General features: G+C 43.1%; 1 protein-coding gene and 1 non-coding gene across 8 annotated transcripts in view; both read right to left on the bottom strand.

Moving 5' to 3' along the window:
• The window catches only part of APOO (apolipoprotein O), a 60,384-nt gene that overhangs the window by 13,328 nt on the left and 21,813 nt on the right, over positions 1 to 25,243 (bottom strand). For 2 of the 7 annotated variants that reach the window (XM_032329963.1, XM_032329961.1), the window contains exons 1-7: positions 19,512 to 19,616; positions 19,138 to 19,245; positions 17,700 to 17,819; positions 15,196 to 15,250; positions 11,951 to 12,046; positions 5,461 to 5,552; positions 1,639 to 1,719 (exon numbers count right to left, since the gene is read on the bottom strand). In XM_032329963.1, coding sequence (XP_032185854.1) covers positions 1,639 to 1,719; positions 5,461 to 5,552; positions 11,951 to 12,046; positions 15,196 to 15,250; positions 17,700 to 17,819; positions 19,138 to 19,245; positions 19,512 to 19,601 — 642 coding nt within the window. In that variant the 5' untranslated portion in view covers positions 19,602 to 19,616. Of the gene's footprint in view, positions 1 to 1,638; positions 1,720 to 4,256; positions 4,873 to 5,460; positions 5,553 to 11,950; positions 12,047 to 15,195; positions 15,251 to 17,699; positions 17,820 to 19,137; positions 19,247 to 19,511; positions 19,617 to 25,243 lie in introns of those variants that run through there. The other 5 variants (XM_032329957.1, XM_032329962.1, XM_032329958.1 and 2 more) reach the window with 5 other exon arrangements.
• Positions 2,621 to 2,770, bottom strand: LOC116583864. The gene has a single exon (XR_004282948.1). It is a non-coding gene; the product is annotated as a U12 minor spliceosomal RNA (small nuclear RNA).

Below are 25,243 nucleotides of genomic sequence, written 5' to 3' on the forward strand. Positions count from 1 at the left end.
CCCAAGCTAGAGGCTCTGGAGGGATCCCCTCCTCGGCTTTCGTGCACAGTGGGACTGAGCTGCCCACGGACACCACGGTAAGCACTCAGAGGCTCCCAGGAGATCTCCCCACAACTGGCTTTGGGGCACATGTGTCCCTGCCACCACCACAGTGAGCACCACGTTTCTTTCTAGGGCTCTGTAGAGCCTTCCTGATGTTCTTTCTTTTTTTTTTTTAAGATTTTATTTATTTTTGACAGAGAGAGAGAGAGAGAGAGAGATCACAAGTAGGCAGAGGTGGGGGGGGGAAGCAGGCTCCCTGCTGAGCAGAGAGCCCGATGCGGGGCTCGATCCCAGGACCCTGAGATCATGACCTGAGCCGAAGGCAGAGGCTTAACCCACTGAGCCACCCAGGCACCCCCCTTCCTGACATTCTATTTCCTTTCCCATATAAAACTCAGTGTGGACTTAAGGAATTCTTTAAACAGGAAAGCAAGCTGCCAAAGAAAATGTCAGAGGAATGGAAACAAAACTAGGGGTGTTTATTCTTTAAAGGAGATTGCCAAAGGGTACTTGATATTAACACAGAACTTCCTATTCAAAGCTAGCTTAAACAGGCTCCAGAGAGACTAATTCCTTTACCTACTACTAACACAAACATGAGTCTTAAGATTTCACTGGAAGACTATTTCTGTAAGTAATGAGGACGGTTTACAACTGATTCTATAATGTTACATCCAAATTCCAGTTCAAAACTGGATTTCAATTGTGACACAGTTCTTTGTATTTTTAAAGAGTATTTCGACTTGAGATAACAGAACTCAAAATCAACTCCTTCCATCTACAATGTAGAAGGTATGTTAATGTAAGAACCCTAATTCTTCCTTATCGAGCAGTGCCTCGGAGGGATTGGAGGAGACGTGATACTTTCTTCTATACTCATTCTTCCTTATCAGAGGAAAGAATGTTCTAGCGAACGGGCAACATTCATTCAGCTATGGGGCTGCAAGAAGAGATGAAAGAGGACACCCTCTTACAATTACACAGCCTTCTCCCTCTGCTGCTCATCCACCAGACATAACAGAGAATATGGTCTGTGGCTGGTGGCTGATTGCCCTCTTAGACCATGGCTCACGCCCTTAACGGGGCCAAGGAAGCCAGGGAATCCGGTCATGCTAAAGTAAAGGAGAGAGCCCATAACAAGTATAACAGCAAGAGGAGGAGCCTTGCTTAGTTTTGTGTGTGTGTGTGCTTTTTTTTGGTGGTGGTGGTGGGTTTTTTTTGTTTTGTTTTTTTTGTTTTTTGTTTTTGCCTGGGAACACAGTATGTTCCCTAAGAATCAAGTTTTGATAAAACTTTCAGAAAATATGCTACACTTTGAACACATTATAAATACAAGAGAGAGAAAATGATGATCTACAAGTGCAGTGGAATGCATTTCATGGTCACCACTTTTTAGCCTTACTGGTAATAACCCAATACACAGAGGTTCTCTTGCTCCTCCAATAAAGGCCACCAATAGAGAATCTGAGCTAGAGTCGTAATGAAAACAAAGAGAAAAAGCAGGATCAGGCAACAGAGTTATCAAGAATCGTACAAAACCCTAAAGAGACCATATATTTAAACCAAAAGGAAAATAATGAAAAAGATCTTTCTCACCTTCTGAAAGTTCTCCTTCCACAAATCTTCTATGACTATGTATCCTCGTAAACCCCAGTCATATAATTTCTCCCCACTGACCTTGAAACAAAATATAAAAGATCCATTACTGTTCCATACATGACTGGTAAGAATAAGAATATTCCACTTTCCTTTTTCCTGCATCCAAAAGAACTGTAGTTAAGCATACAATGACCCCAGAAGCCCTGGGGTATATACATTAAGGCTGGGCAACAGTAAGCAAATACAAAGATAGTGAGAGTCGCAGCATTATAAAGAAAACACAGTTTGGTCATGCAGTCAGTGTTTGAAATAATTTGCCATAAATTACAGGTGAATAAGGGAAAAGAATGAAGGACGCCAACCACTGACAGGTGAAATTCCTGAAAACGAGACACAGAAAGAAGGCTTCTGCCTATCACATCTAACACGTCATAGCCAACCAACAAGGCACACGAAAATCACTCACTCACTTCAGGGGCCTAGTTTAAAAAAAATAGGTGAACCTAATGAAGATGGTCTTAGTTTTCCCAGGTCCCCCCAAACATACAAGTCTTCACGTTTCTATAGGGATTTTGCCTCTTGATCCAATATCCTTTCCACAACATCCTGAGAGGTAGGCGCCGGGGTCAGAGAACACTCTGGGGCCAAGACGCTCACACCTTCATATAATACTGTGAAGGCACTGCACGGTGACAGAAGGGAGCTACACTTGTGTGAGCACAGCATAATGTATAAACTTGTTCAATCACTATGTTGCACACCTGAAGCTCATGTGACATTGTGCGGCAATTACACTCAAATTGAAAAAGTTTAAAAAAAATTTTTTTTAAATGCCCTGGTCCACTTTTCACTAGCTGACTTTAACTGTTGAATTTTTAAGTATTGAGTTTTTTGGGTGTTTTTGTTGTTGTTGTTTTGTTTTGTTTACTTAATACCAACTCACTCCGATCTATCTGCTTTTTCAATATTAAAAAGGGGACGGGCAGATCGCAGCACCCAGGCATCCCGCAAAGTAGGCGGGTCACCTTAGGAGCAACCTTTACCTGCTCAAAAATCCGTCTCACATTAGCAGTGAGGATTCAGGCATCACCCCGAATCGTTATTTTCCTTACTCTTAAGTTGAAGGCATTAAGTATTGAGTTTTCTTTAAAAAAAAAAAAAAGTTTCCAGTAATTCGCATGCATCAGTCCCACATGTGACAAACTATGTTGATTACTCTTCCACACGGAATTTCTACGGCGAGGTTCTGAAAGCAGTTTCTATTCTTTCTAATTTTTATAATAATTTATCTATGTGGAGCACTTTAGTTTACAAAGCACTTTCACATGAATTATCCCTATTCTAAATAACAACCTGTGCAGTAAGTAGGCAAAGATTGTAAGGAAATACTCAGTAGCCAAGTGACCAGTCCAACTAAGGTCACAGTACTAGTAGTTATTTTCTTCCGGTTGCTCTAACCATTCTTAAAATATATGATTCTCAGACCCACTGGTAGACACATCGAGCATTTACCACATATATGACACTATTCTTGGTACTTTACATTTCTGAGAGGAAAAGAACATTTGCCATCACTTTAAGCATTTTCTTACAGTACTTCTCTCCAAACACTACTGAACAAAAAACAATGCGAGCAATTATGTGGCTGGTCCAAGGTCAGGGTATTCATAAAAAAAAAAAATTAAAACTGTTGACACAGGAACTAAATGGCACTAAAACAGTAACAGAAAATCCCTTTCAATCACTGATGTCTCTTTCATTTTATTATAGCCAAATATACATACAATTTACCATTTTATCCATTTTTAGGTGTACAATTCAGTGGCATACGTGCATTCACAGTGTTATGAAACCATCACCATTATCCATGTCCAGAACTTCCTCATCATCCCAAACAGATCGCTAATGTTTTAGGTCTAGTGAAAATGAAGTTAATTGTTTTGTTCTGGCTTACTCTAAGTACCAAATAAAAGACAAAACACTCCTTCCCACTGACTTGAAAAATAAATTAGAATACAACTCATATTTGCATCCTACGATCTTGGCTGTGAATACAAAAGCTCTTTTGCAACATATGCTGTGGCCTATAAATAAAAAGACCTCTACTCAGGGGGCAGCCACATGTGCTTCCGAGGCAGCAGCCCAGCCCACCCTCCCACCCCCACCCCTTTACTGGTGGAACCACAACACGCCGAGATGATGGATGATGGTGCTGATGAGCCAGGGCAGGCAGACGTGATTCACTGTTCCTGAGCCGGGGCTGAAGCAGGCATGGGGACATTAACTCTCTGCCTCCAGGACTGCATTAAACAGTGTCAAGCCCATGTGATAAAGACCTTCCCGGCATCTGCTACCAAAGCCACCCGTTTCTCACAGCTGCGGCCACTGGGCGCCCACCTACGACTACAGTGCAATCCAGGAATCCAGCCTCAATCCCGTCAGGAGAACTCCAGGGAGCTCAGGGTCAGAACGGCTTGGCTCAGAGCCCTAAGCGCCCAACTCTAATGACGGCACCGCTACGCCTCTGGGACCAAGTCTCAGCGTGACAGAGTACCTCCAGAAACTGGGCAGGTCCCTGTCTCCAGATGCTGCTCGAGCCTGCTTTGTTCTTGCCAGGTTTCCAAGGCATTCGATGTCTAGAGTTCCCCTAAATCCAGAACCCACTGCCCTGAGGAAGTCTAGGCTCTCTCAGAGGTTCTCAAACATCAAGGACCCTCAAACCCCCCGGGGAGCTTGCTAAAACCCAGATCACTGGCCCTCATCTTCAGAATGTTGAGTCAGTCAGTCTGGCTTGGGGCCTGAGAACGTGCATTTCTAACAAGCCAGGGGATCCTGATGTTGCTGGTCTAGGGACCGCGCTTTATAAACAGCTGGTCTAGCTGTTAGGGACTGAATTGTGTCTCTCAAAATTCACATGCTGAAGTCCTAACCCACAGTGTGACTCCATTTGGAGACAGAGCCTTTAAAGGAGTGACCGAGGTTAAATGAGGTAATGAGAGTGGGGCTCTAATCCAAAACGACTGGTGTCATTAGAAGACGAGGGTGAGACACGAGGGATGTCCACGCACCATGAGAAGGTGGCCATCTGCAAGACAAGGAGAGAGGTCCTAGGAGAAACCAACCCTTCCGGCACCGTGATGTGGACTTCCAGCCTCCGGAAGAGCATGGAAATAAATCTCTGTTGTTCAAGCCACTCCATCTGAGGTATTTTGTGAGGGAACCCTGAGCAGACTGAAACACAGCTTTACCCATCTTGCCTGCCAACTCAGTTCTCCGACTTGACAGGATGCCAACAAGTTGAGGTCTGAAGGGAAAGAAAGGAGCAGCCAACTGAGAGCCCTGAGAGGGGCACGCCCGGCAGACGGGACTGCACGCCTTGAAGCCCCCAGCAAGTAAAGTGAGGCTGACACCAGGCCCAGGGAGAAGCTGCAGAGGGCCACAGCCCGGGCCTATGCGTGCAACTCCAAGGAGGACCGGTTGTGATCACATGCACCCAAATGGAGAATGACTGGTAACTGGCAGCTGTGGAGTGTGAGTCTCTAGACTTGCATGTAAATATGCCCCCACAAAAGGTATCTCGATTCTTTGGACTAATATTCAACTTAGTGTGTATTCTCTGAATACTGACATGATCGGAAGGAAGGCCAGAACTGAGGCGCGTGGTGGAGAAAAGAACTTAAGTATGTGGCATTTCATTTTATGTGCAAACAAATTCTAGTCAGGTGCAATAAAAGCTGCAAAATAAAAAATATTAAGCAGTAAACCCAAACATACACAAGCGAGAAAAAGGGACACCCCAGCTTACTGCATCTAACTTACCTGGACAAACACGATGGCTTGTTGTGGGTAATAAAGAGAAGCAGCAAGTCCCATGAATCCAGGCGGATATACCAGCTTCTTTATTTTTGAGCCTATAGAATAAAAGCTTGTAGATGTCAAGAGATGATTCATAACCCTTACCATCTCCGTTTGCCCTGGACACCTAACACTGAATAAGACTTCTTTTCTTTGATCCTAGATTAGCAGAGAATGTGCCTAATAATGTGATATACACCAAAAAGAACCATCACATCCCCATAGCTTTGGTGAGATATAATTCACATAAGTCACCCATTTACAGTGTACATGCATTCTGATGTATTCACAGAGGTATGCAAACCATCACTACAATCAATTCTAGAATATTTTCATCACCCCTCAAAAGAAACACTGTATCTACTAGCAGTCACCCCACCTATTCCCCCATGACCCAATCCCTAGAGAACCACTAATCTACTTTCTGTGTCTACAGAGATGCCTATTCTGGACACTCCACATATACACAAATATATAAACGCAGTTATATAATGCATATATACATGCAGTTATACAGTATGTAGTCCTTTGTGACTGGTTTCTTTCATCAGCACAATGTTTGCAAGAGAACCACCACTTCTAAGGGAGCAAAAATAAAGAACGTTCTGAAAAGAAGCACATGGCACTTTGGTCTCCACGGTTTATGTTTTTTTATAGTAAACTGATTTCCTATTTAAGGACTCAACACAAGCCTTGCTCTCCTCTCCTTTCTAATACTCCATGAAAATAACAGTAAAAGAATAAAAAACAGGTAATAAACCCGCAGTGAAGAGGAAATGGGTGGAGGGGCCACTGGGAAAGAAGAAGTGTCATCCAACTTACAGAAAACAGAGTGGACAGAGGCAAGAGGACACACAGCTATGACGTCCCGAGGACGAAGCAGCAGGTCCTCGGCAGCCCAGAGCCGGCAGGTACTGTGGGCGACGAGGGCAGCCAAGGATCAAGAGGGAGGGAGGCGGGGGGATGTGGGGGCTACGGACGGACACAAATGCAAGCCCTGTGCGGAGCCTAGGGGTGATTCTCTCCTTCCTCCGTGCCATCTTGGTGCAAAACTATCTGTGGCCAGGCAGTCTGTCCAGCCAAACTTTTACAAAGGGGGAGAAGTATCTCTAAAGAGGGGCGCTCCGGGGGCTCAGTCAGTTAAGCATCTGACTCTTGAGCTCAGCTCAGGTCTTGATCTCAGGGTGAGTTTAAGTCCTGCATTAGGCTCCATGCTGGGTACAGAGCCTACTTTAAAAAAAAAAAAAAAAAGTATCTCTAAAGAAATGCCATAGGGACGCCTGGGTGGCTCAGTTGGTTAAGCAGCTGCCTTCGGCTCAGGTCATGATCCCAGGGTCCTGGGATCGAGTCCCACATCGGGCTCCTTGCTCGGCAGGGAGCCTGCTTCTCCCTCTGCCTCTGCCTGCCTCTTTGTCTGCCTGTGCTCGCTCTCTCACCCTCTGTCTCTGGCAAATAAATAAATAAATAAAATCTTTAAAAAAAAAAAAAAAGAAAGAAAAAGAAATGCCATAAATTTTCTGCTGAGAACCAAGACAGCCAGTGTGTGTGTGCATGTGAGTGTTGTACCCAAGAGCAGAGTTTTCCCCGAAATGGCCTCAGGTATAGGCACCCTCCGTATAAAGTCAGTTCCCTTTCAGCTCATCCTGAGGTAGAACCTACTGGCCAGTAAGCCCCATCTATGCACAAAAAATTCTTATTAGCATTTCAATCGCCTTGCTCTTCTACTTGACTGTATAACCAATAATCACTAGTCATTTGAGGAAGGCCTGCAGCATAAAAGGTGAGACTGAGACAAGCAAGAAAGGAAAAAAATGACCCTTCGGGCAACAAAAAAACTTAAAAACAAAAATACACCTGTTATTAAGTATGGTTGAATTCAGCTACTACATTAAAAGAAAAAAAGGTTCCATGAAAAGGAGATAATCAAAGAACAAGAAAGAGCTACTTAGAAATGACAAAAGTAAAAACAATCAAATCAAAAGGAATAAAATGAGCAAGAAAATAAAAGAGACATACAGGGTCACTTAAACAGCTTCATTGCTAATTCAGAAAGGAGAAAGAATGAGAGTAAATTTTCTTTTTTTTATTAAAGATTTTATTTATTTGACAGAGAGAGAGAGACAGCAAGAGCAGGAACATAAGCAGGGGGAGTGGGAGAGGGAGAAGCAGGCTTCCTGCTGTGCAGGGAGCCCGATACGGGGCTCGAACCCAGGACCTTGGGTTCATGACCTGAGCCTAAGGGCAGATGCTTAACGATGGAGCCACCCAGGTGCCCCGAGAGTAAATTTTCAAAGAAATACAAACCAGATTACATCCCTACAGCTGAAGGTTGCAAGCCACCAAAATGCCCAACTAGGAATAAGGCATCTACAGGCAGCCACACCACCCTGGAAGTTCAGAACACTGAAGACTGGGGCACCTGGGTGGCTCAGTGGGTTAAAGCCCAACATGGGCTTTTTTGAAAGTTACTCGAGCATGTAGTTCAAGAACATGGCAGAGCAAACCAAGGAAAAGAGGACATGGAACCCCCCAAAAGGAGGACAGACCCAGGAGGGCAATGGAGCCATGTCCCAAGACCACCACAGAGCTGAGTCTTAGTCCAGACCGCAAGGGGGTATATGAAAGATTAACTACCTCCATTTTTATCTCAGTCTGCACTTTTTGAAAAATTTTTAAGATTTTATTTTTAAGTAATCTCTACACCCAACATGCGGCTTGAACTACAACCGTGAGATTAAGAGTCGCCTGCTCTAACGAATGAGCCAGTAGGCACCCCTCAGTCTGCACTTTCTAAATGCTGAAATCTCCCTTTCCAGCTTCTCTTTTAACTCGGGCAAAAGACCCTGTGTGCAAAACGTCCCCTGGTGGGAACCAAACCTACCCCCTCCCTCGATTAGTAAGGACTGCCCTGAGCCAGTAGGAACCCCACGTGACTGACTCCAAGACAACGATGGACTTGACCTCCACTGACTACCTGCACTTACCTTTGCCCCACATTGCCCTTACATAAACCTGGAAGCATTTTCGGCACTTTGGAGATAGTCTCTGAGACGCTAGTCCACTGTCTTCTGGGTGTTGGCCTCACTGAAATAAATTCCTTTCTTGTTTCAACACCACTCACCTCTCTGACTTTGGATTTTGTCAGCGACGACTGACTGAAGCTGGCCTGTTTAAGATTCCTGAAGACAGCTGCTCTTACACCCTTGTGCCGCAGGTACACGTAGAGCCCTGGGCAAAGGGGAATGGCAGGAGAGGGAGCAGCACGGAGAACCAGAGAAGCCTGAGAATAAGGTTCAGAAAACCAATAGAGGGTGGAACAGGAGACGCCTCTAGAAATGAAATTGGACCTAGAGAGTGTCTGCCAAGAGGCGCAGGGCTCTTCACGTGGGCCATGGATAGACGCTAGGGCAATGTATGTTAGTAACACACAGAATAACCTAAGTGCTGTTTACTGGTTTTAAACTCTAAACAGACATATCTCCAAAGATGGAACTAGGGCCATAGGGGACAAAACAAATGTTATCATCTAGACTCGTAATAAATTCATGTTTCTCTTCTTGTCTTACTGCCTTGATTGAAAGGATACAATTATTCTAGAACACAATGTTTTTATCCCTGGGGTCCCACCTATACACTTGGAGCTCATATAGGTGAGGACCAAGTAAAGGATAGCATACCTGACAACCAGCCATTTCTGGGTCATTCGCAAAAAACTGGTAAGCAGCAGCTCTTGGGCCTCCAGCTCCTAATGGTTCACTCAATGAGCTGGGGGCTCCAAAACTTGAGGAAGGATGTGGGGGAGGAGCCACCAGAAGCCAATGATAGTGGGCAACGACCACCTGCTACCCTTGAGTGACCTGGCTAAGTCCACATCCTCAGAATGATCACCCACTCACCTCCTAGAGAAGTGTCTCTTGTCACCACCAGTCATGGCCATTCTCATCAAATGAGGAGCACTACCTTAGCATTTATGCTCAAGAAACTCTACCTTACGACCCAGCAATCCCTCTTCTGGGTATATACCCAAAGGAAATGAAGCCAGTATCTCAAACAGATACCAGCACGTCCGTGTTCACTGCAGCATTAGTCACAAGAGCCAAGACATGGAAACAACCTAAACGTCAAGGGATGAGGAAGTAAAGAAATTGTGATACCTATATGAATGGAATATTATTCGGCTTTGAAAAAGGAGACCCTGCCAGCTGTAATAACATGGATGAACGCAGAGGACATTATATACTATGTGAAATAAGCCCCAAAAAACCCGCACAATCTCACTGAAAATCTGGAATCTAAAAGAGTCAAATGCATAGAAGCAGACAGTAGAAGTGTGGCTACCGGAAGAGGTGGGGTGGAGATGGAGAGATGCTGGTTACAGGGTACAAAGTCGCAGTTATGCAGAATGAGTAAGTCTAGAGAGTGATGTAGAGCATGATGGCCATGGCTAACAATATTGAGTCCTGGAGACTTACTAAGAGAGATTATTGGTGCTTTCATCTAAAAAAAAAAAAAATAATAATAAGGTAACTATGATAGAAGGCATGTTAAATAGCTTGACCAGAGTATTCATTTCACTATGCATATGTATACATATATATATATCAAAACATCATGTCATACACCTTAAAAACATACAATTTTTATTAAAAAATAAAAATTTGTAGACGTTAAACCAAAAAAAAAAGAAAAAAAAGAAAAGAAAAGAAACTCTGTGCCTGGAGGGGGGTGCAAAGCCCTCCAGACCCCCACTAGATATGCTCGCCGTCCCGCCCATCTTATTCAGTGATCACCTGACATTGTTCACTGCACGCCTTTCTACCCCAGCCCTGAGGAAAAGACCCGTTATTGAATATTTGTGCACGAATGTGTGTGTGCCCATACAGTTTTTTTTAAGATTTATATATTTATTTCAGAGACAGAGAAAGCGCGTGAGAGCAAGGAGGAGAAGGGCAGAGGGAGGGAATATCCAAACAGACTCCCACTGAGCACGGAGCCTGACGCAGGCCTTGATCTCACAACCCAGGAGACCAGGACCTGAGGGGAAACCAAGAGCTGGAGGCTTAACCGACTGAGCCAACCAGGTGCCCCCATGTGTTCTTTCTTGAAAAAGAATTGGGGTTTTACATTATTTTAATGCTACTGAGCCCTCCTGGGAAAAGGAAAAGGAGAGAGGAAAAGATAAACCAGCAAGCAAAAATGGAGGACTAGAACCCGCAGGAGTGTGTGTCCTGCTGCTGCTGTTTTGCCCGGGAGAGCACAGTCCCCAGTTCTCCTTAGGATGTTAACCCAGTGGTCGTGCAGGGGGATAAACACTAGACAGCACAGCACAGGAATCATGCTTTAGGGCCATGCTCTCACCATGGAGGCAGCGGGGGCTGGGGAGAGCTAATCTCACTTGATTCCACATTCCTGGCTCCCTAGCAGTAGCCAAGATTCCAACAGCCTGGCCCTGAGATCTTTATACATTTCAAACGCTATCTAAGTAACACAGGAATGCTTTTTTGGACAGCTTTACAGAAAGGAGGGGGAAATGTTCGCGGTGGGGGGGGCGGGTAGTTGCTTCAACTCTTTCGCAGCTGGTTAGTAAAAATGAACTCTAACTTTAATTCTTATATATTCTGCACAGGATGGGAGGAGGGCACAGAAACTATGATAGGAGTTTGTTCTACAGGCTGAGGGAGGGGCACCAGTGCCACCTGCCTCCAGACTAAAATAATAGATAAGGCATGTACAGAAAAAGCTTTTTAAAATTGGAGGAATGGGTACCGAAGGAGTCACAATAGTTAATCTTTTATGACGGTCTGATTGCAGGGTTCATAAACTCAACATTTTAGGAATTTTTGTCAGTAGTTTATAACAAACTGATCTCATTATAGTGAAGTACCTTGTCATCCTTTATTTCCTGTGAATGTTTGGAATCCAGCAGTATAGTGTAGTAACACATTTCAGGTGACATTTATTAGCTTTTAAGTGTTTTCAAATTTTTTGTATCATCACTGGTAACTGAAGCTATGACAGACACATCAAGAAATTCATAAAATCCCTACAAAATCACTGTTCTATTTACTGTGATTAATAGCCTGATTTCAATAGTGAAAAACAATAGAAACAGAGTCTCAGGTGTAACAGACTTGTGGTTAACAAAAACTCACTCTTTCTGTAACAAAGAAAGATGGAAATTTGATCAAGTAAATGTGCCTATAAAGGACATAACTATATTATCCTTTCAACCAGGGGTATATAATTTCTTCCATTTCATATTTTTATAATTTCTATGTATGTCTAAAATCAAACACACTGGAGAAAACAACCTTATCAATTATATATTAAGAAAGTCATATGTTAGGAACCAACTCATTATTCTGACAACTGGCAAATAAAAAGAAAGAACCGAGTATCTATCTTATCTCTTCCTTATGAGTGGTTTTAAAAAACCCCATAAAAGTGCACCTACCTCTAGCCAAAAGAAGTCCAACAATGCCAGCAAAACCGATAACACCAAGTCTTGGAAAAAATCCAGGAGGTGCATTTTGGAGATAGTCATAGCTGCCTACAACAGAATCAGACCAGGAAACTGTTCTATAAATTGCCCATTAAGAAACAAACCAAAAAAAAAATCTTACACATAACTAGTACATATAGTATCAAACACTTCTCAAATACTGTGTTCTTTGCTTTATGCTAATATGCTTTTTTTTAAACACATTCTTTTTAGGTGATAGATAAATATGCTTTATTATTCACATAGCAAGTAGCCAATTTTCAAACACTTCTGGTTTGATGACCTACTGACAGGAAAGTCATGTTAGACCACCTTCATACTGCTGAATGCAACAGATCTGAGTTAACTATGCACAGGGGGAGAAATACCAATATAGGGATTCCTTGTTTCCAGACACAGAGATGGAATAGATTTGGAGAGATCTGCCGCTATCCTGAAGCTCTGCTGCTTGCTCTCTGAAACTCAGGAACCAAATACATGAGGCTTGGGGAAAAACGTATCCTTTGCCATCTGAATTCATGATTTGAAATCAAGAAGAGAATCAATCTGGACAACGTAGGAAACTTTTAGTGCACATATTTGAGGGAAATAGTCACTGGTGAGAGATAAACACAAAGAAATGCAGCACGTGAGCCTAGGTACCCTGCCTGAGCATGCCTTATGACCTCATCGGAATGATGACTCCTCTCCCATCCACTGAGCCAATCCCACCAAGTAAGAGCCATCTGCATTCCTAACCCTCTCGGAAAAACCTTTCCTAGACTCCTCAGCCCACGCCTCTCTCTCCACTAAAGTCCCATCATATTTATTCTCGGTACCATCATTTGGTATGCAATCCTATAGAGCGCGCTGTGTGTAATTACTCACGGGTGTATTGTATGCCTCCTCAAGGAGAACATATGCTCCTGAATGGTTCACTGGTTGGACTTCTATGTTATTCTCCCTCAGCGGAAACAGTCGATGTTCATCCAACAGCTGTTTACCGAAAGCACTGCTAGGTGCTGACGGATACCAAATGAATTAAAAATGGGTTTCAGAGAGGCTGTAAACTTCAAAACCCTTCATGTCTGTCTCGACCCCATCTTCAGCACTCCCTATGTGCTTCCAGTTTCCGGCTCAGGAAACACCAAGTCACTCCTCCAAGCCCTGATCATGCTGTGCCCTCCGTGTGGAATGATGCCTAAGTTCCACCCCCATGTCTTGGTGTGGCTGACTCTATTCTAAGATTCAACTCAGAAATCCTTCCCTGACTTTTCCCCGCCCTGCAAACCCTATTAAACTCATCTCCTTCCTCTGTACCTTCAAAAGTGGCCTGTGAGGGGCACCTGGGTGGCTCAGTGGGTTAAAGCCTCTGCTTTTGGCTCAGGTCATGATCCCAGGGTCCTGGGATCGAGCCCCACATCAGGCTCTCTGCTCAGCAGGGAGCCTGCTTCCCCCTCTCTCCCTGCCTGCCTCTCTGCCTACTTGTGATCTCTGTCTGACACATAAATAATAAATAAAATCTTTAAAAAAAGAAAAAGAAAAAGAAAAAAAAGTGGCCTGTGACTTTCTCTGGATTTGCGCTACTGTTGAAAATGTATTACATGGCCCTCAGTGGTCGTGACCGTTATCTGAATCAGCTGTGACTGTCCATGCCTGCCATGAGGCTGACTTCACAAATGTCGGCGGAACCGAACTGACTGGAATGCTCGGTAATTCTCTCCCCCAGAAAAGAAGAGACACAGGCTAGTTTTCCTTTTCCTGGCTGTTTGGGAAATATGGTGATCATTTTAAACACTACTATAGGGCTTGCGGTGTTTACACGAATTCCTGGCTGGCCTTTGACTTATTCTGCCTTTAACTTAGTTTTCCCTTTCCAACTCTTTGTCTGGGTCATCTGAAGCAATTTTCTACTTCCCTTTATTTTTGCCTACCGGCGCAGTGTTTTCAATTCGAGACGTGCACACAGAACACTTGATAGGAGGTCACCCAACTGGCCTTGGTGAGCTGAGCTGAAGTGGGTAAATCACAGAGAAATGGGAAAGAAGGTACGCTAAAAGGCTGCAGTGAAGCCCCGGCCCGGCTCCTGGTACGGTGTCAAGGCTAGGACTGCCGGGAAATGGGCGGACCGCAGACAACTGCGCCACTCATAATGGAATGTTTCTTAAGAGCTTTTGCAGTAACCAGTCCAAGAGAAGACAAACAAGACTTAGGTTGCTAATAATGCCTATTGCTGTGAATCGACGGGAAGTGAGAGGTAACAATGCAAAGCCCTTCATGACAAGAGATCCGGAGTTCTTGAGTTTCCTCAGATTAAAACATGAAGGTAATAAAAGCACCTATCTATCAGGGTTATGAAGATTATACATAAATTAATATTTTAAAGCACTCAGACTAGTTCCTGGCATGTAATAAAAACTAAGTAAGTGCTGATGAAATTAATAAAACGAAGATGTTACTTATTAACATACATATTATTCACGGGTGTTAATATCCTGTATCAGCCCATCAATACCTGATGATCTCTGGAAGGAAATAAACTATATTCGTGTTTGTTTTATTCAGTCATGGAAGCAAACGCTTGTAAAAATAGGAGTTTTTCTTTGCTGAGATGCCCAGCAAAGGGAATGAAACATGCTCAATGTCCATTAATTCACCAGTGTCTGAAGGAGATGAGTCAGAATATAGACTGTGAACCCAGCTTACGAGTGTATAGGATAAGTGGATATGGAAAACAATCAAGGACAATAAAAACCCAATGAGAAAAATCTAAGAACACTACTCCATGCAGTAAGGCCTTTCCTAGGCACATCAGCCCAGTTTCTTCCAGCCTCTAAATTTCTGTAACGTGTATTAACAGCCATACAGTTAAGCTATCCTGATTCCGAAAACCTACTGATGAGTTAGTGGGGGTTTGTGTCAGTCGATGACACTGCACCTGGAATTAGATTTTAGGAAAAAACATCCAGTGTATCTGAACTTGTTAGCCCAGCAATCCCAATGATCTTGAACAGACTTCCCAAATGTTGGGGGACACTAGTACTCTGAAATCTGATGAATACAAGAGAACTTCTTTCCAGAAAAATCCACATAGTTCTAATATTCTGCATTCAATTTCAAGGAATTCCCAGATCTCCTGGATCCCATCCACGGTATCCTGGTTAAAGAATCCAATGTTAATGAAGAAACTGATTATGCCCAATTAAAGATCAACTTACCTAACCCCCATTGAACCAAGCTCTGCATCTTGGGCTTAGTTTGGGAGTACGTTTCCTAAAAAGGTGAAAAGAAAATGAATGAGAAGGATAGGCTGATTAGAAAGTAACAAGAAATATATTTGTCTTTACCGTATAAATTATCATGTTATTAACACTTTTTGGACAAAGGGATATATTGTCTATCTGGGTTTTTCTGTGTTCTTTTTCTCTTGTGTAATTTCCCCTTCACTGCAAATTGCTCAGCAGAGCAGTTTAGTATTGTCACAGGAAGCAAACATTCCAAGCAGAGTGATTTCAACAACCCAGCCTTTTTTTTTCTGTTAAATTCAAGAGAATGGACAAAAATCAATCTCCTTGATAACTGAAGTGGCAATCCTCTCCCTGTGAGACGCAATCTCTTTCATATTAAGTCTATTTCCTGATATGTCATGATTTTAGAGTCTGTATCTAAAAACTGCCCTTCTGAAGCAGGAATGACCATCTTGAATGGGACAAAGGAGTCTATATCCAAGTTTTGAGAGACACTTAGCCTAATCCTGGAACAAATGAAGTACTAACATTCTCTTAACAACAACAAAAATAAAATGGCTTTGTACATGAACATCATATAACCTAAAGAAAACAATGGACTAGCTAGAACGTATTCCACCTCAAGAAGTCTACAACGGGGCACCTGGGTGGCTCAGTCAGTTAAGCATCTGCCTTCAACTCAGGTCATAATCCCGGGATCAAGTCCTGTGTGGGGATCCCTGTTCAGCGGGAAGCCTGCTTCTCCCTCTCCCTCTGCCCCCTTCCAATCATGCGCTCGCTCTCGCTATCTCTCGCATAAATAAATAAAATCTTTTAAAAAAGAAGTCTAAAAAAAAGTTAGAAAAAGAGACATATGGGCATCAGAAGGTATCAGAAGCAGTTGCCACTTGGAAAAGGAGTTGTTTTGTTTAATTTGGTCGAAGTCAGAACAAGTTATCCTAATACTATTAAATGCCCTTAAACAATAAATACTGAATTTAGGGGAGGACATAAAAAAAATTTAAAAACTGAATACTGCTTCATTAAAATTCATTATTGGTATTTTATGCCCATAAAAAAAGAAAAACTACATATAAATGGCTACAGTGATGACCTATTTCTTTTGCTAGCATAATCTTCTCACTATAAAGAAAAATTAAATTAATTCTTAAAGAAAGGGGCTAGAAATCACTGGCCTGAAAAAGGAGCCAGGAATTAGAAATATTTCTATTGAAGAAGGCATCATCCTGAAGAAAAATAAAGCCATTGTAATCATAAAATGGCTTTTTTATTTAGAAGCAGTACAAATAAACATGTTGATAATTATTCTGTCATTTAGAGAGGTATTTTGCTACACTGAGCATCATGCACAGATGAAAAAGTAAAAAACAAAAAGCAATCTGAGGTTGAAAGGTTAAGAGACAAAGTACTTTTATAACCAAAAAAAAAAAGCGTACAAAATAACCTCAGTCAATGCCTACATGATAGAAAAATATTTGCACAAATTTGTGGACCTTATCTTAATCAGCAGATGGCTTAAAAAATCTTCTAGTACAAGAGAATAAAGTCTAAGCTTTTTACAACACATTATGTAAGTCTTTAGATATTCATAACTCAATAATATGGTTATGATACTTATGTATACTGGCCTAATTTATATTGCTGACAGAGTCTATGCTTACTGTTTTCTTCTAAATTGATAAAAAAGAAGTTCAGCACTGGCAGAGAGAGTGGAAATGAAAACATTAAGACAAGCTCTGGATGAAAATTCTGTCTGTAAATCTCGAGCAAAGTAGAGCTAGACCATATCACACACATCTACATACTTTGTACTAATCTGCTATCAATTTTCAAAGTCCAGACCAAGTATGGCAAACACTTGATAGATCAAAGCCCACAAGAGCATTCTGTAGATTGTAATCTTCCATTTCAGATGTTAAAAATTGCAGAAATGCTTCCATGAACATAATCACAAGAGGCTGATCTAAAACCTGAGCGGGGAGAGAAGCCCATCTGCGTATGTAGCTCTTTGGTCACCTATTAGAGCATTCAGAATGTTCTGTAGCCATTCCTGTTACAATGGCTCTGCTGTGTACACTTTCTAGAGGGGGAGAAAAACTTCCCAATTTTTATATAAATGCTTACATTATATCCTCTTCCTTCTACTAGAGTTCCAGCCCCATATCCTCCCCTGGGAGGCAATGATGGCTTCCTAGCTGCGACCAACAAGATAGTGACCAGTCCACTCTCCAGTCAAGGTGCCACACGCTGCCTGGCAGGAGGGCCATTCTCCCTGCAGCGATGGCAAAAGCCACCACCAGGAAGCTAGGGCTCTCGACTCCCCTCAGAGAGGGCACTGATGAACACCGTTAAGTCAGGTCCTCTGAAGTTGGAGACCTCTGTTGTGCCTTTTTCTGAAAACATGCAGCCAATAGAGACTTTTCACTCTGGACTCCAAACAGAAATGTGTCACTCCACTTTCAGAACAGCTGTACCTGACACCAACTTGTATACGGCTCGCAATAATGTCGGAGATGTGAAATGCTTTCCTCAAGTGGGGTCCTTGGCTCTTCCACATATTTAGACTGACCCTCGGGAACGGAGTAGAGTGAAAGCTGCATACATGAAAAAAACAAAACAAAAAGAAATTAAAAAGCACAAACAGTCACGAGATAATGTCATCAATCATCAAACTGTTAAGCATCACTCTTTCTAATAATTCATGAACTGCTGTGACTCTAAGGGTTTCATCCCCCCCGAAACTTACTGCAGAGGATCTTTGAACCTGATTTATCAGTAAGAACAAGGCCAAGAAGACAGGACTATCAAGCGCCCTCTCCTCCTCCCACTCCAGTGGTAGCAGACAAAGCAACACACACCCCCTTATCCATTTTCTATCCTGGCATTTGGTATTTCACCTTACATACTGTATGGGAAAAGGATTCTATTACTCTAAAGTGGGGAGGAGATGTAAAAAAAAAAACAAACTGAGTTCAAATGATCAGTCTGGTGCTAATCCAAGCAGGAGAGCAAGTTTGTTCCCTACCCAGAGGAAAAACTGCTCATAGTCATTACTGGCTACTTCTTCACCCTCAAAAAACACCACAGTCCCAAGGCCTGAGAAAGAGTATAAAGGACAAAAGATAAATTAATTAGCTTTTTGAAAACACCATTCAAATAACCTGGTTCATGACTGAAGGCAGATCTTTACATCATTTTACTCTAAAATCAACAGAGAGCAAATATCCAAAATAATCGGTGGGAAGTATATACAAAAAAGAATGTAAACAATGGAAAGAAGATTTCTTCTTTTATTTATTTAGTATTTATTAAGCATCTACTTATGAGCCTCTAATGTGCCCAAGAAGAATGAACCCAGATCTTTAATTTCTTAGAGAGGGAAAAATGCAAATGTTTTCCTGGCTTAAAAGCAGTCTTGGAGGGGTGCCTAGGTGGCTCAGTTGGTCAAGTGTCTGCCTTTGGCTCAAGTCATGATCCCAGGGTCCTGGGACAGAGCCCTGCATTGGGCTCCCTGCTCAGCCAGGAGCCCACTTCTCCCTCTCCCTCTGCCTGCCACTCCCCGGGTTTGTGCTCGCTCTGTAAAATAAATAAAATCTTCAAAAAAAAAAAAAAACCACACTGAAAAAGAAAGCAGTCTTGGATGAGGCGGGTCACTTAGAAGTGACAAGCAGATTCCCCACAAAAAAAATTCTAGGAAATATTCCTTAATTATGCCCTTAGCTAACTATCATTCATTAAAGTTTGTTGAAAAAGCTACCCTTTAGTAGCTTCCCATGAAGAAAAACTGTAGGGAAATCCACTTTCTACTTGGAAGTGTCTTCTAAACTGTCCTATCTCCTGATGTACAATTTGTAGACTTCGTATAGTAACTAAAGCAGATGTTCAAAATATACAACATGAACGGCATGTTACCTCATTAACCTTCACAGAAGCTTTGTGAGGTGAGTCCTTTTTAGGTGACGCATAGACTTTGAAGGTTAGCAGACTCAGGCTGGCCGGCCCCACAGCCCTCTGGATTACCTGAAACACAGAAGCAATCTTAAAGCCTTCTTCGATGCAATAAACTGAACGTGCATAATGTGAGCACATTTATAACTTCAGCGACTTCTGCCCTAGAAGGCTTACTGCGCTTTATGAGAAACAGATGTGTTCCTGAAATTTTATGGAAACTTGAAGAAACATGTACTCACAAACTTAAAATTTCAGGTCACCTTCACCTTAATTTCCAAGACAGTAGTTCCTAAGTTTTTCTACTTAGCCGGTTAAGTGAAGTAAAAGATACGTACACAGAGACGTGTGCATGCTTTTAAAAATAACAGAGAAATGTTATGGAATGATTTTAAAACTGTAAGAGTCTCGATCTCTCTCACACACATACAAACACCCCCCCGCCACCAACAGTGGAAGAGGTTTCAAAATGATCTCAACTAGTGATTCACTGAAGAGAGTGAAGATTATTTCCGTAATTCTAATAACCAAATTTTCACAAGCTTTCTCTTTCCATTCCCATTCAGAGCTGGTCTCCTCCAAACTAAGTTCCCCAGCTCAGTATCTTTTCGTGCCTGGCCCACCCTCACTGGGTCACTCACACCCAGGGCTGCAACGCGAATGTAGTCCCAGCCCAGAGCTCCCGACTCACTTATCCAATGACTCCTGGACATTTGTATTTTTTTGCAAGCCATGTCCAAAATCAACTCATCGTGATCTTGTCTTGTGCCTCCAAGTCCACACTTGGCCTGATGGGTGGATGTGTGCTATAGAATCAAGTCAGAAGGCTTTCTTTTCTTTTTCTTTTTTTTTTTTTAGATTATTTATTTATTTATTTGACAGAGAGAGAAAGAGATCACAAGTAGGCAAAGAGGCAGGCAGAGGGGGAGGGGGAAAGAGGCTCCCTGCTGAGCAGAGAGCCCGATGTGGGGCTGGATCCCAGGATCCTGGGATCATGACCTGAGCCGAAGGCAGAGGTTTAACCCCCTGAGCCACCCAGGTGCCCCCAGAAGCCTTTATTTCCTATCGTAACCCCTTACCTTACGCGGCACATGACCAGCTAGCATCTCGACCCCAGACCTGTCCCTTCTTCCTCTACTTGCTCGCAGGTGTGGTGCCACTACCCAACCAGGCAACCCGGTCAGAAACTCTGAGGTCGCGTTCACACCACCCCGGCCTAGCAGTCAGCAAGTCCTGTTAACTCTGACTGTTCAGCAACCTCCGCTCACTCTCTCCACTTGATCTCCTGCTCTACAATCTTCCCTTGAGCCCTCTTTTCTTTCTTGGATTGTTTCCAGCAGCATTCTAACAGCTCACCTGGCCCTCTGATGACTCGAACCACTACAATGTAAAAGAATGATCTTTCCATACTGCAAATTGATTATCTTCTAGCCTTAGTTTGAGATCCTTCCTTATTTATTATCTTTTATGCGGACTTTTCTGCCAGCCAAGCGAGGCCCATTATGATGCGACCGCAACCACCTTCTTTCACCTGGCGTCTGCCTTCCCCACAACACACCAACTCCCTAGATTTCTCCCCTGCTGTTGCCCGGCTTCCTGGGTTTACCTATGCTGCTTCCTCTACCTGGAATGTCCTATCCTTGCTTTGTCTTGCTGTACAGCTGCCTCAGAGCAGGGAGTTATACTGCATTTTTCTTTTCTTTTCTTATTTATCCATTTATTTACGTCTATCAAGTTCTCCCTAACAGATTGGAAGACCTTTCGCGACACTGCCATGTCTTACTCTGTCTCCCTACTGCCCCTGCCTGTGCCTAGCACAAAAGAAATGTGCAGCAGTAACTGTTCACTGCCCGCATGGTTGGATGGAGGAGAGGTGGAAAATAAATGAGTGGCTGACCTGTTCTAACTCTGTAGGCATGCTTCAGCATCATGGAAATCACATTACTGAGATCTGCAAGACTAGGCTATTGTGAAAGACTAGGCTATTCCACAATACTCACAAAACATACCGTGCTAAATAAAACATAACAAAATGTCTGTTGAAATGTGCGCCTGGGGTTACACACAAAAAAAGAAATTCCTACTTCGGAAGCAAATAAAGAGCTGGAGGCTATTTAGACGAGTGGCTATGACTTTAACTGATTTAAAAATAATTAACATAACCTGAAATAGTAATGTTCACCTTGAAAGGACTTAATTTCAAGGCAATATTGCTACAAATTTCTTTTGTTTACAGAGTAAAGCTTAACCAGCTACTGCTGACAGTCCATGTGGTCCCTCCTGGCACCCCAGGAGAGAGGCCTATTAGGCTGCTGGTATCTGGAGGTGCCAACTCAGTGCTCTCTGCCCCCTAGGTCTGTCCACAACCTACCGACAACACTACCTTGAACTGGGGACTTTCCCCCTGAGCCAGCTAGCCTTACTCTGGACTTTGATCCCAAGAGCTGGTGCCTCACCCTTTCCCACTCCCCATCCAGCACCGCAGCCCCCACGCATTTGGGGTTCATACTGTCCTCTACTTCATCATTCTTTTTTAAAGGTTTTATTTATTTGAGAGAGAAGAGAGGAAGAGAGAGAGAGAGAGAGCAAGAGAGAGAGAGCACACAAACAGGCAGAGGGGCAGAGAGAAACAGATTCACTGCCGAGCAGGGAGCCCGATGCCAGGCTAGATTCCAGGACTCCGGGATCTCAACCTGAGCCAAAGACAGACGCTTAACTGACTGAGCCACCCGGGCGCCCTTACGTTCATCCTTCTTTGACATAATGCCTTATGCTGACCTTTTTAATTCTCAATTCCTGCTTTCAATCCTTAACCCAATCTATTTCTCACATATTTTGTTTTTCACCTTGTAGCCTTCTGTTGTTTTAATGCAGATTTCTACTTCTTCTGTTCTCAGTGATTATTTTTACTCCCTTTGATCTTTTTAACCTCAATTTACTCACTTTTTAAATGTAACATTTTATTGGACTCTTGATTACTTTTATTTTTCCCTTTCATCCACTTCTCTAATTTCAATATTAAGTAAAGCCTGGTCCTTTATTGCTCAAGTTGTTTTCTCCCTCTTCTCCAGTCAGTCTTCCGCCCCCTCCAAAGCCATGGCCCCTCCCATCCCACAGCAAGAACTGTGCCCTCGAGGGCGGGAGCACCCAAGAAAGGTTCCTCCTGCAGCTGCCCTTTCAGCTTCCCGAAGGCTCTCAACAACAACCAGGAAAAAATAACCCTCACCCCAGAAGACTTGGGAGAACTACAGATTAACACTCCCTAGGGCCACAGTTCTCTCTGCCAAGAGCACATAATTTACTTCAGGGTTTCTCAACCTCAGCAATATTAACACTTTGGCCTGGATCACTGTTTGATGTGAGCGCTGTCTTGAGCACTGGATGCTTCCTGACATCCTTGGCATCTACCCACTGGATGCCAGTAGCACCCCTCCCAGGCATGGCTCAAAAGAATGTTTTCTGACATCTCTCACCATCCACACTTCAAGCAAATCGGTATGTCTTTAAAAATCCAGGGCCTTGGATCTAACACACAGTGACAGAAATCAGAAAAGTCATGCCTAGGGGAGGGAGAGTGAAGCGTGGGGAGGGGATGGACTTACTGAGAAAGGGCAGCAGGGAACTTTCTGGGATGATAGAAATGATCCATGCCTCAACTGGGGTATGGGTTACAGAAGGCGTATCTACATGTGTTAAAACTCTTAACTGTAAGATCTATACAACCTAACAACTGTGCATCTCACTGTACATAAACCGTATCTCAAAAATTCCATGCATGCCTAAACTGCACCAAGACCATGCTGAAATATGAGTGGAATCTGGAGGCCAGGGGGGATTCCTAAGGAATCTGACCGTGGTACCAAACCAGGTGCTACTGACCTTTGCAACAGCAACCCACACAAGGAGCCTCAGTACCAGGTCCACAGGCAGACCAGCCTGACGCTCGTGCACTACCCAACATCCTGGGTGGTTCCCTTTCCTTTTTGGCATCAAATGGGGCTCCTCTTGGGAGTGACTACCGCATCCTGCCTCAGCCAGACCACGTGTTATCACAAATGGGGGTTCTGGAGGCGGGGCCCCTACCAGGTATTTAACGTAACTTGTGAGAGCTCATACTGAGTATTCAGGCCAACCCATTTGATATCAGAATTTAAGAAGAGAAAGGCTATTTAAATGGGCAGAGATCACCCCATGAAAGTGAGAGAGCAAAAGAGGAGTCAAAGAAGAACATTTTTCAATCTCCTGTCTCCTCCAGGAAGAAAAAAACCCCACTAATCTGGAAGTGAGAGGACTTGAAGAAAGATTTAACCAACTTCCAGGATCTGGATCACTAAATCACTTCAGCTCTGGCTTTATCATCTTTTCTCCAACGGACACTTCTGTTGGGTTGCCTTGTGTGAGACTAGAGCACAGAGGCATCCTCTCTCCAGGAGGGGTCTCGACCCATTATGGTACAACCAGACTGAAAACACCTCCTGGGGCCTTTTCTGGACCTTTTCTGATAAGAAGCTGGAACCTCTAGGCTGTGCATACCCCCGGCCTTACTGTCCCAAGAGATAGTACTTGAGAATCTTTGTTTGCGAGGTTTACTCTCTACCCAGGACAGATGGCTTGGCTCAGAAAATGGGTACAAAAGCACCTTCCAAGAGCGGATTAGACATGCTCTAGTTCAGATTTGATAAGTTTGGCTTGTTATAGACCAAAGTCAAGCCCACTCTGTTAAGAACTGCATCTTCAATGAGCTCTAAGCTACAGGTACAGAATAACTAGATTCAACAGCTTTGTTGCTTTAAATCCAGCCTATCCTCTGGAATGTATCCTTGAAATGTACTAGATGCCTCCCCTGGAACTCAGACAGTTGGGGTCTCTAAGTAAGGACCCCAGTGTGGTGATTTCAAACTAAGGACCTCAGTGTGGTGACTGGTCTGAGGTTTTAAATACAGCTGCAAGAGACCTCAGTCACAGGCAAAACTAAAATCTGACTCAGACAAAGGTAAGTTGGTGACACTTAGCCTTGCAAACCTCCAGGGGAGTACCAGCAAGTTTCCTGGCTCATGTGGCTAATCCTTCTTTCTTTCTGTCTGATTCTATTCCCCAGCAACATATCTTAAACTCTCCCTTATTAAGGTATATTCTCCAACTTAAACATTTGGATTCTTCATCTTTCAACATTTGTTTTTACATAACCCATAAAGGGTTTTCATCAACATTAGAAACTGAGCTCTAGGATTTGCAGGTGGTTGGACGGGCCTAACAAGAAGTGCCATAAATGGCATAGACCACAACCATCTTTAAGGATTTCTGCTTCTTACTCTCTTCAGTGAAGGTCATCAAGGACTGATGAGAGCAAAACAAATCTGGCTGGGAAAGCAGGGTTACAAACAATATAATAATTAGAAGAGGTCAACTATGATTTTATTGCAAAAATAAATTTGTTGTACACCTACTCCACGTCAGGCACAGTGCAAAATATGCCACAACATATAGGGAGATATGGTCCTTGCCCTTACAGAGTTTCCAGGAAGCTAATGAGTTTACTCAAAAAGGCTCAGGTCACAATTTAAAAAATAAATTAAAAAGAAAAAACACGTGGGCTTGAGATTGAGTTTAGCCTTCAGCTCCAGCAGCAAAGGAGATCTTGGACACAGTTAGCCAAGATATGGATCTGGTGAGGTCATAAACACTCAGCTCATAATGGGTACCCAGAAGGCTAACCTGTCCTTGTTTTGCAAATAAACACTGTCCCAGACTCTGTAACTCCGTGATCACTTTCTGATTGTGTCCCAGTAAAACTGTCTTAAAGACAAATAAAAATCTCGAGCTAAATAAGCCATTTTCAGAATTACTCAAGCATGCTCATAAATGGTAGGGTTCAAACCCTGACAACCTGCTTTCTTTTTAAACTTTATGGAGAATCCAGTATATAGTCTCTCCCACCTTCAAGAAGGGTGACACTTTTTTTCTCCCTCAATTAAAGAACTATGATCTTATTAGACCTTTCATTTAAAATATATGTCAGTTTCCTTTTGGACAAAATGTAAGCCTGACGTTGTAAGCCTGCATACAGAAG

The sequence above is a fragment of the Mustela erminea genome, chromosome X (assembly GCF_009829155.1).
Source record: "Mustela erminea isolate mMusErm1 chromosome X, mMusErm1.Pri, whole genome shotgun sequence".
Lineage (NCBI taxonomy): Eukaryota > Metazoa > Chordata > Mammalia > Carnivora > Mustelidae > Mustela > Mustela erminea.